We start from the raw sequence: 10,031 nt of genomic DNA, 5'->3' as shown, positions 1-10,031 counted from the left end.
CTGCCAGGGGCAGAGGCCTCCTCTGGCTCCAGGATTTGGGGGCTCTCAGGGGCTGCCCTTCCCGATGCTGGGCAGGGGCTCTAGGCCCCCACCCCAGCCCCAGAACTCTCTCTAGGCTCTGGTCTTCTAAGGCTTGCTCCCCTCCTTCTCTCTCCTCTTTTAGACCTGACCCATCCCTCACCCTCTGATGAGAAACTGAGGCTCATAGGCATTAGATGACTTGACAATGGTCACCATGCTAGCCTGGCAGGAGCCCACTGACGGCCCTGTTTGGCAGAGACTTTGTGGGATGGGACATCAAAGACAACCAATGAGTAGGCATTTATTAATCACCTACTACATACCTAGCACTGTGTAGACTGCAGGGACAAGGAGAAAAATGATACAGCCCTTGACCTCAAGGTCGGCACTGGAGGCCCAAGCCAGGGGGTCAGAGGCAGTAATTCTCCCCTCGGCCCACACACTGAACCTCCACTTGGCCTGTGTCGGCATGCCCCAGAGAAGGGGCTCTGGGGTAACCCCGATTTTCTTTCAATGGGAGGTGCTCAAAGTCCAAGACGCGGACTCCAGCGCCCTCCCTGGGCCTGGTGAAGGCCTGGGCCAGCTTGCCGGACATCTGCCTCCCAGGCTTTGGGGAACTGAGCTGACCATGCTCACCTTGTAGATAGCCACTGTAGATCGATAGAATTGCTCCATCTCGAGGGCCATGAAGAGGGAGGGGAAGCCCCTTGAAGAAGACCAGGGAAGGTGGGTGGCTGAGGCCTCTCCCAAGAGATTCCACAACTGGACACCAAGAGGCTGTGTGCCCAGCAGCGTCCTCACTGCACCTGAGCCCTCCAAAGGGCTGGTGCTGGGGTGGGGATGGAGGACTGAAGGAAGGTTAATTATTCACCAGTCGGGATGTCAGAATCTGATCTGGGGCTGTAACTGGACGCCGGTGGGGGGTGGGTGGGAAGGAAGCCTGGGACAGTGATGGGGGCTCACGTGACCTTCTCTCTGAATTATTCAACCCTCTGGGCAGGCTCAGCAACCATCTCCCTGCTACCCTCCAGGCTACCCATACTGGGGTTTGCAGCAGCAGAGGGAGCCCCAAAGGCCACCTGGTGGGGTTCCCTTTGGCTCCATGCCCAGGCTGGGACCCCCCCCAATTCCCTCCCCAACTGCCTTGTTGGACAACTGCCAACATCCGGGCCGGCCTCCTGGGAGAGTGCCTTCTCCCTCTGCCCCCATGCGCCCTTCAGTTTCTATTTGGAGCCAGAAGCCTTCCAACATCCCAACTGCCTGGGTGGCCTTGGGACAGCGATCACTCCTCTCTGGGCCTCAACTGTCTCCAGGTCAAAGGCTCCTTCCAGCTCTAAATCCCATGGTGACCCCCAGAAACAGGATGCTGTCCGGAAGCCAGGACAAGGACTTTAGAGCCAACCCCAGCCCCCTCACCTCGTAACCAGCACACTTTCCAGGGGCACCAATGAAGCTGCGCTCAGGGCTTACCTGACACACTTGCTGCTCCATTTTCTGGCCCTCACTCCTATGTCCTTATAAATGCTGTTGCCTTTACAAGTTCCACCCCCCGTTGGCTAGGACCCGCACATCTGCCCCAGTGCCCAAGACAGAAAGACGACTCCCCGTTTCTTTAATTGTGGCTGGGGTCCTCTCGACCCCAGTCTGGGGAAGGAGCAGAGGGCTGGGAGCCCCCCAGGGTTCCTCATGTCTATCCCTTTCATTTTGGTGATGAGAAAACCGAGGCCTAACTAGCTGTTTCCTTTTCTGGCCGGCCTCCCTCGTGCCATTCCACACTCCCATCCCACTTCCTTCATTCAATGTGTCCTCAGTGTTAGGAGGGGGTGCAGAGGGGAAATAAGGGAATGCTTCTTTGGTTCAACCATGAGAAACACTGACTCTTGTGCCGTGGGACTGCTCTGGGCCCAAGGTCCCTCCCTCCCAGCTCTAAATGATCTGATCCCAAGATTCAACCCTCCCCTTCAGAGGAGTTGAGCCACAGGCCCGAGCTCACATCAACATAAGCAGGATCTCAAGCCATTTATTTCAGTTTGAGGAGGGGTAGAGGTGGAGGTGCCACCCAGCACCCCTCTTCTTGCCCACATCCTCTGTGGGGGGGCACCGGGAGCCAGGCCCCAAGGAGCAGCTTAGAACATTTCCTTGTTTAAGAACCAAACCAGTGGAGGAGGGGGAGGGGAGAAGGGAGCAGGTGACCCAACACAGGGTGAACTTTGAGAGCTTCCTGGGCTGGGGCAGGAGACTGGGGGCAAAGTTGGCTCTGGACTTCTTCCTTCTTGGGGCCGGGTGGATTCTCCCTTGGGGAGGTGAAGCGGGAATCTGCAGCCCGGGAGAGCCACTGAAGGGGCTGAGGCTCCCTGGCACAACAGCCAGACCCCCGGAGGTGAGGCAGAGAACAGACTGCTTCCAGGCCCATCTCGGGCCTCCCCCAGCTCCCCAGGCCCTCCAGCCAAGGTCCTAATACGAAATCCAGTAGATTCCTGTCCAGTTTTCTTCCTCACCCCCGTGGCCCAGCTTGGCAAAGGGTGGCTCTGGAGGGGAAGGTGGCACGAGCTGGAGGACGTGGAGGAGGGAATGAGGCATAAGGAGGGTGGTGGCTCCGGCCAGCACTTTAAGGCAGTGACGGCAAGAAGAGAGGGCCTCATGCTTGAGGCGTCAAGGCCCCAGGCTGGGAACACCCCAAACCCCTCAGAGGGGTGGGAGGGGATGCCCCTCCAGACGGGTGCTCATCCTGGGCACTTCCTCCTCCTGGCAGGCGGGGTCCCGCCTTCCAAATCCCAGGCATCATTCCTTGCCAGGTCTCCGGGGTGAGGCGGGCCGGGGTGGGGCTGGGGCAACGCCCCCTCCTCCCCTCCTGCCAGCCTCAGGGGGTGAGCAGCTGCTGAACCAGCTTCTGGAACTGATCCCGCTGCTCATAGATGTAAACCTCGGTCTCCCAGAGGGCGTTCACCAGGACCGTGTCGCTGACCTCGTCCAGCATGATGTCTGTCCCCAGCTGGGGGTTCAGTCTGTCAGAGGAAGGGAGAGCAGTCACTGGCAGGGGGGAGATGGAGAGGGGCGAGGGCTAAGGCTTTGGTGCCCATGATAGGTGGACAGAGGGGGCACCATTCCCGAGCTGGACCCTCACTTCAATGAACCAATGTCCATTAAATGGCTCCTCTGTGCGGGGTAGGATGGGGCCTGACGGGGTGAAGGGGTCAGATGAGCCAGAAGAGGGCAAGCAGGAAGGAGGCGCTCAGGGGGAGGGGACCCTTTGTACCTGAAGTAGTGGATGTCGACCATCTCGCACCACGCTCGGGCCCTGTCCACCGCCCGCCCGTCAGGATCCGTGCACTGCAGCAAAGGGCCTGAGTAAGCACCCTGGCGCTCATGGCACCTTCCAGAGTACCCCAAGTCCTACCAACTGACAATGGACACCTCTGCTCTTGGGTGCATGGGATCAGATGGCGCCAGGCACCCCCTCCCCCAGTGCCAAGAGGTGGTGGGCCACAGGTGCAGATGCAATCCCTGCCTCAGTTTCCCATGTCTAACTGATCTTGTCTGTTAGAGGGGACAATGCTTTGGGTGGGTGGGGTGTTACTGGACAGTAATGGTGGCGGGGAAAGCCAAAAAGCATCAGTTAAAGCATTTTTAACAAGAGGAAGGAGCAGGGGTATCCCTCTCCCCCCACTCCAGATGGGCCATGCCCTGGCATGCATTCCCCGGGAAAGCCTTTGGGGTGGGAGGGTACTCACACAGTCGACCACCATTTTGCCCAGCTCCCTGGCTCCAAAGACGGTGCGGGCCAGTTCCCAGGGGTTGCTGGGGCGGAAGACATCCACGCAGCTCACCGGCACCTGCGGGGCCTTCCCGGTCCCCAAGGAGACCACCAGGGAGAGCCTCTTCACCTTGTGACCTTGGCCCTGGGGGAGATGAGGACGGGGACAGGGTCGGCCAGGGGGCCCCCGACTCACTGGGCGGCTTCTGGGACAGCCTAGAGCTCAGAGGAGGAGGCTTGGCAGGAAGCTACCGCAATGCAGGGAAAACTCGCACCAGGCCCAGGGCAAGGCCGGGTTTGTAACAGCTGGCCCCAGAACTAAGTGTTGGGGAAGTGAAGGCATCTGCCTGGGTTCGGGAAACGGGTACTTGGGAGCCACGGGCCCAGGAAAGCAGCAAGGACACAGCCCGTCCCCAGGAAATGCTTTGGAAACCTCGACGTTCCCACTATCATCACTGGCCACGCTTTAGAGAAGAGGGAACCGAGGCTCACACTGGTGAAACGTGGGGGCCCACAGAGACGCAGCTGGGAGTTCTCAGCCCAACGCAGCAGCGTCTACAAGGACGTGGGGCTGTGGGGGCCAGAGAAGCCGCAGGCAAAGGCCCCCGCTCGCTCAGAGGCCCGCCATCCTCTGGCTCACCCCTCCCACCTCTCACTGTAGGGCCTCGGTGCCTTGGCAGCCATCTGCTCACCCCCTACTCATCCTTCAGATGGAGCAGCAGCGCCCTGCCCAACCTCTCTGGCGGTCCTTCAAGCCTCTCCCGCAAAGACCCTCCCCCTCCCCACAATCCCCCTTGCTCACAGCCCTCTCCAGCCCAGCTCATTTCCAACTGAGGCCCACTCTGTCAGCCCCTCTTACGAAGACCCTCCCTCGTCTGCAGAAGAGCACAGGACGTGGAGCTGAGAGGAAGCAGCCGGTGTTCTTACGGAGGAGGAAACCGAGGCCCAGCCGGTCTTGATCCCGCTAACGGGCTCCACAGCCCCCCATGCCCTTCTCTCCCTGCCTGGATCCCTGGGCTCATGGAAGGCGCTTCAGAAACGGCGACTGATTGATTCCCTCTCCCTGACCCTACCCCATGGCCCTGCACGTACCCAGCTTCCCGCAGCCCCTCCCTTCTCTGGCTCCTATGGCACAGAAGCCACACTGTGGAGCCTCGTCTGTGACGCGGGTGCAGTCGGGGCACCTCCCCTTCTACACTCCCCACGTCTGAGCCCGATAAAGACGGGACTGACGGCCGGCAGGAGAGGCTGTGCCCAGGCCTGGCCAAAAGAGGCTCCCTTCACCCCAAACCAGAACCACAAGGCCTGCCCCTGAAGGAGAGACCCCCTGATGATGAGAGCTCACGAGCGCCTCACACAGGTGATCTCACCTCACCCTCAGGAGAGCTCGGAGACCCTGCAGGCTGTCATCCTGTCATTTTACTGATGAGGAGACCAAGGTCCAGAAAGGTTAAACACCTAGCCCAGGGTCACACAGCCGTAAAGCATCCAAGGTGACAACTGCAAGGCCAGGGCATGATCTCCCCGAGCCTCCATGCAGACTGCCAGACTGCGGCGGGGAGCTCACTCCCTCCCGAGGCAGTTCCAGCCCCTTCTGGGTAACCTACCTCCCAGAAACCCTCCCTGTGGGCCCTGGCACTGCCCCCGGGGCCAAGCGCACTGAGGCTCTTTGCCCTTTCCTTAGCAGCCTTCCTGTTGGCGCTCACACCTCCCCGGAGGCCCGCCCTTCTCTCCAGGACAAGCCTCCTCCAATGGCCACGGCCTGGTCGCCCGCCACTCGGGGCTGCCCAGAGCTGACGCCCCCCTGGCACAGGCCAGTGGGCCCGGGGCCTCACCTTGCGGATCATGTCCTGGTTGTACTCGTGGATCTCGGTCATGGCATCCAGCGTCGGATTGTTGGCCAGCAGCCCTCCATCGAGGAAGCGTCCGATGGGCCGGAAGTAGGTGGGGGCCGCCCCACTGCTGCGGGCCGCCCTCCACACCAGCTGGTCTGAGGGAGGCAGAGGAGCCGCCCCGAGGTGAGGCCTGGGCCCAGATCCCTGGGCTTAGGACTGTGTGAGTGCGGGTGTGTCCGGGGGTGAGGGAGGAGACCGTGCGCTGTGAGCTGGAGGGGGCCCGAGTGACCCTTCCACAGACGAGGGGTCTGAGGCTCCGGGACAGGGCAGGGGCGCCTTTCGGCTGCCTTTCCTGGGCAAACGGTAAGGTGAGGAGGTCATGGTGGGGGTCGCCTGGGCTGGGCTGGTGCCGCCCGCTGCCCCTCAACCACCCCCCTCATCCCAACTGGGCAGGGGAACCTTCGGTTACCTTGGGGCTGGGTGAGGGGCTGTAAGTTAGGGTTCTGTGCAAAACGAGGCTCATTCCTGGTCTCGGGGGCATCATAATTGCGGAAAAGGTGGAGCTCAGCGGGCTGGCGGTCAGACAGGGTCCCGGTCAGCATCACCCTGGGGGCAGTCAGCCACACAGCTCAGTCAGTGCAAGCACTGGCCGTATACCCCACGAAGACCCCCCTCCATCCCCGTGGCCTCAGTCCAGCCGGACGATCTCGATCTCAAGGCAGCAGGGAACTGACTACATTATATGGTAGCGTGGCGAGTTCTCAAGGGTCTGTATGGAACGAGAGTGTCGGAGCTGGGAGGAGCCTGAGAACAGAGGCGTCAGAATCGAGGGAATTAAACAATCTGATTTAACACTCTCATTCTCATGGCCCAAAAGGAAGAAAGTCGTTGCCCAAGGTCTTCTGTCCTTCCAAGCAGATCAGAAGCTTCTGGAGGGCAAGCACTCTGGCTCTGCTGGCCCTGTGTGGTGCCTCTTGCGACCCTCCCAATAACCGTGCCTCAGGAGGGACAGCCTGGCCCCATGCATTCCTATGGGGCATGGCCCAGGGGACCCCTGGAGGGCCCCAGGCGCCCCAGCCCAGCCCCCACAGAAGCCCAGCTGCCATGCTGAATTCCACGGACGCAGTGGCAGCGAGTGATCATGGCGAGACCGCTATTAACATCACAGGGAGGAGGCGTGGAGGCCAATCGGCAAGAAAATAACAGATTCCACGCTGTGGGACTCTCATCAAGTCACCTCGTCTGCCTGTGCCTCAGTTTCCTCACCCGGAGAATGGGAGGGGGTGGACAAGATGGCCTCTGAGGTCCAGCTTGACAGCCAGAACCTCCGCATGGGATACAGCTGCAGTCAGGAAGACCCAAGCTCAAATCCAGCCCCAGACACTACTGACTAGCTGTGTGACCCTGGGCAAGTCACTTCACATCTATCTGCCTCAGTTTCCTCAACTATAAAACAGGCTGAGAACAGCACCTCCCTCCGAAGGCTGCTGGGAGGCTCAAACGAGGTAACACTTGTAAAGTGCTGAGCACGATGGTGGCACACAGTAGGTACTCAATAAGGCTTGTTCCCTCCCCGCTTTCATTCTTCTACAGCAAAGGCTCGAGGACCGAGTTAGTGAAATGCCAGGTAGAGGCTGGGGAGCCCCATGGGGGCTTCTGGGGCCCGCTGACGGTCAACCCCAGGCCCTGTGCAGCCTGGCCCAGACATGAGACAGGCCATAGGCGACGGCGCCCAGCTGGGGGCGGGCCTTACTTGGGTCTCTTGATGTCTGTCATCTTGGTGTGCTCCCCAAACTCTCTCTTCAAGAACTCCTCCAGCGGGGCTGACTCGTACGGCCTGGAGCCGCGGAACACCTCGTCCTTCATGCGGAAGTACAGGCCGCGCATGTAGGCCATGGACTTGCCTGGGAGGAGAGGCCGAGGGGGTCAGCACCCACTGACCAGGCAGGGCTGAGCCGAGCCCAACTCTGAGAGACGGGGGGCGCCGCCAGGGTGTGGGGAGATGAGGGGACTGGCTGGGGCATCCTCTCCGGCGTGACAGGCCGCATGGCGAGTGGAGCGGAGGCAGGAAGCCCCGGGCTCCAGACCCACCATGACCACTTGCTAGCCGCGTGACCCTGGGCAGCTCCCTCACCCTCTCCGTGGGCCTCACTCACTAAGTCCTAGACGGGCCGAGTCTCCTCCTCTATCGGCTTCGGTGGGTGGGTCAGCAAGGCCCACGCCATCATTCTCCCCTCTCCCCCTCCCGGGTCTCTGTAGCCCCAGCACCCAGCACGCTCCCCTGTCTCCAGGGGTCTTCCCATTGCTCGTGCGATTGCTGGCCATTGGCAGAGCTGAATCCCACAGAGCTCAGTCCGGACTGCATCACCCCGAGGAGCCCCCGGTCCCTCCCCGGCACCCCCTCACCATGCTGGATGGCGAGAGCCAGGATCCCGCCTGTGCTGGTCCCGGCCACCCAGTCGAAGAGGTCCTTGGTGGGGATGCCCGCAACCTTCTCGATGGCCATGAGCAGCTGGATGAGGATGAGGCCCTTCACTCCTCCGCCGTCCAGACACAGAAGGTGGTCGTGGCTTGAGGGGAGAGGTCGGAAGTGAGAGGGAGCCTGAGCCCCAGGCCCGCCCTGCCTCCAGCCCCCACTCTGCTCCACACTTACGTTCTCCGTTCATCCCTCATGGAGCTCATGATGAAGTTGGGCTTCCGGGACCGCGAGAGGTGGACAAAGTCCTGCAGCTCTGGGAGGGCATAAAGGGTCGGAGGTCAGAGGTCGGCCTGCCAGGAAGGGCAGGTCATCTACGGCTCTCTGGGGGCCTCCTGCCTATATGAGCCGCTTTACCTGCGAGGGCCTTAAGCTCCCCATCTGGAAAATGAGGGCCCTCTGGACACAGGAGCTGACGAATCACAGAGGCAGACAGCGCTCTATGAAGAAGGGAGGGGCAAACCAAAGAGGCTCGGAAAAGGCCCCTTCCCCCACCCACCTCTGCTCCCACTCTCTTGGGTTCATGGGATTTTGAGTTGGCAGTGACCTCAGAAATGGCTGGGTCACAGGATTCTAGGTTTAGAGCCGGACAGGACCTCACATTTTACAGATTAGGAAACTGAGGACCAGACAGATGAAATGATTGGCCCAAAGTCACACGGCTACTAAGGTTTGAAGCAGGATTTGAACGCAGGCCTTTCTGACCCCAAGGCCAGGTCCCTGTGCCCTAGGCCCTCGATGCCTCTCAAGGCGGGGAGAGACGTGGAAATTCAGGGTTTTCTGACCTGTCACTGCCCCAGATTGGGTCTTGCTCCACTCACATCCCACCTTCTCTGGAGCTCATCTGCTGTATTCCCTATGGCAGCCTCTAAGTGCAGGGGCCACGTGGTTTTTCCTCTGCCTCCCCACTGCTGAATGGGGCATATTTTGGGGTCTGGATCAGCGTGGAGAACCTCCAATATGAAAGCCCCAGAGCTTTGCCTCAGAAGTGCAACAGCTTGGCTAGCCTGACCTGGCCAGCAGGTGTCAGAGGCTGCTCTCAAACCTGGGGCTTCCTGGGCCCAGGGGGCCTCCAGGGGGAGGAGCTCACTGCTGGCCTCCCAAGTCTTCCTACTGTTTAGGGAGGATAGAGTAAAACAGACGCTTCCCCACCCCCCCAGCCAGGCCCTGGCTCATCTTCCCACTGCTACCATGGACCCTGCCCCTGCAAAGGCTGCTTCAGAACCACGTGGCTCTTCCACAGGGGCAGCTGGACAGTGGAGAGGATGCTCTCTGCCTTCTGCTGACCGCTGTCTGGGGGCATCTGTCATAGTGTCCTTGGTACCCTAATCGTCCCTCGTCTGCCTCTTGGAGCCAGACCTGGCTCCACTCATTTCCCACTTGGTCGGAGCAGTAAGGCTGGGGTTCGAGCCCAGACCACAAGCTGGATCTTTGCAAAGAGCCCCAGAGCACTGGTGCTCGCCATCAGCATCGTTCTATGGACACAAACAGCAACGTCAGCCCCTCCGCGTGGCTAGCTCCAGCGTCCCCAGCCCCTAGCGCCCAGCACCCAGCAAGCAATGCCCCCCAGAGCAGGCCATTCCCTCGGTCAAGCCCTGTGCCGAGAAGTGAGTGCCCTTGGGAGAAAACAGGAGGCAGCTCATCCATCCTGGCCAGGAGGACCTGGAGCAGGCCCAGGGGCTGAGCACCAGGAGAAGGTGAGATAAAGCTCAGAAGAACTTGTGGAGCTGGAGATGTGGGAGGAGAAGGGAGAGAGGAAAAAGGGGAGGAGGGGGGGAGAAGAAGGAGGAGGAGCGAGGGGAAAGAGGGAGGGGGAAAGGGAGGGAGGAGGGGGGAAGAGGGAGGGGGGAAAGGGAGGAAGAAGCAGAAGAAAGAGGGGGAAAGGGGGAGGAGGGAGGAGGAGGGAAGGGAAAGAGAGAGGGGGAGAGAGGGAGGAGGGATGGAG

General features: G+C 60.7%; 2 protein-coding genes across 14 annotated transcripts in view; both read right to left on the bottom strand.

Moving 5' to 3' along the window:
* The window catches only part of BAIAP2L2 (BAI1 associated protein 2 like 2), a 20,985-nt gene extending 20,155 nt beyond the window's left edge, over window positions 1–830 (bottom strand). The window contains exon 1 of the mRNA XM_027874045.1: window positions 658–830. Within this exon, the coding sequence (XP_027729846.1) occupies window positions 658–708 (51 nt within the window). The 5' untranslated portion in view covers window positions 709–830. The remainder of the gene's footprint in view (window positions 1–657) is intronic.
* Window positions 831–2,010: 1,180 nt separating this feature from the next.
* The window catches only part of PLA2G6 (phospholipase A2 group VI), a 49,385-nt gene continuing 41,364 nt past the window's right edge, over window positions 2,011–10,031 (bottom strand). For 8 of the 13 annotated variants that reach the window (XM_027871491.1, XM_027871477.1, XM_027871498.1 and 5 more), the window contains 8 exons: window positions 8,264–8,342; window positions 8,017–8,180; window positions 7,364–7,514; window positions 6,080–6,216; window positions 5,611–5,765; window positions 3,753–3,920; window positions 3,278–3,351; window positions 2,011–3,026 (listed from right to left, as the gene is read on the bottom strand). In XM_027871491.1, coding sequence (XP_027727292.1) covers window positions 2,882–3,026; window positions 3,278–3,351; window positions 3,753–3,920; window positions 5,611–5,765; window positions 6,080–6,216; window positions 7,364–7,514; window positions 8,017–8,180; window positions 8,264–8,342 — 1,073 coding nt within the window. In that variant the 3' untranslated portion in view covers window positions 2,011–2,881. Of the gene's footprint in view, window positions 3,027–3,277; window positions 3,352–3,752; window positions 3,921–5,610; window positions 5,963–6,079; window positions 6,217–7,363; window positions 7,515–8,016; window positions 8,181–8,263; window positions 8,343–10,031 lie in introns of those variants that run through there. The other 5 variants (XM_027871454.1, XM_027871439.1, XM_027871446.1 and 2 more) reach the window with 2 other exon arrangements.

Source organism: Vombatus ursinus, unplaced genomic scaffold (genome assembly GCF_900497805.2).
Source record: "Vombatus ursinus unplaced genomic scaffold, bare-nosed wombat genome assembly UNPS02003292.1, whole genome shotgun sequence".
NCBI lineage: Eukaryota > Metazoa > Chordata > Mammalia > Diprotodontia > Vombatidae > Vombatus > Vombatus ursinus.
The sequence above is the reverse complement of the archived record's forward strand: the minus strand, read 5'-3'. Positions and strand labels throughout refer to the sequence as shown.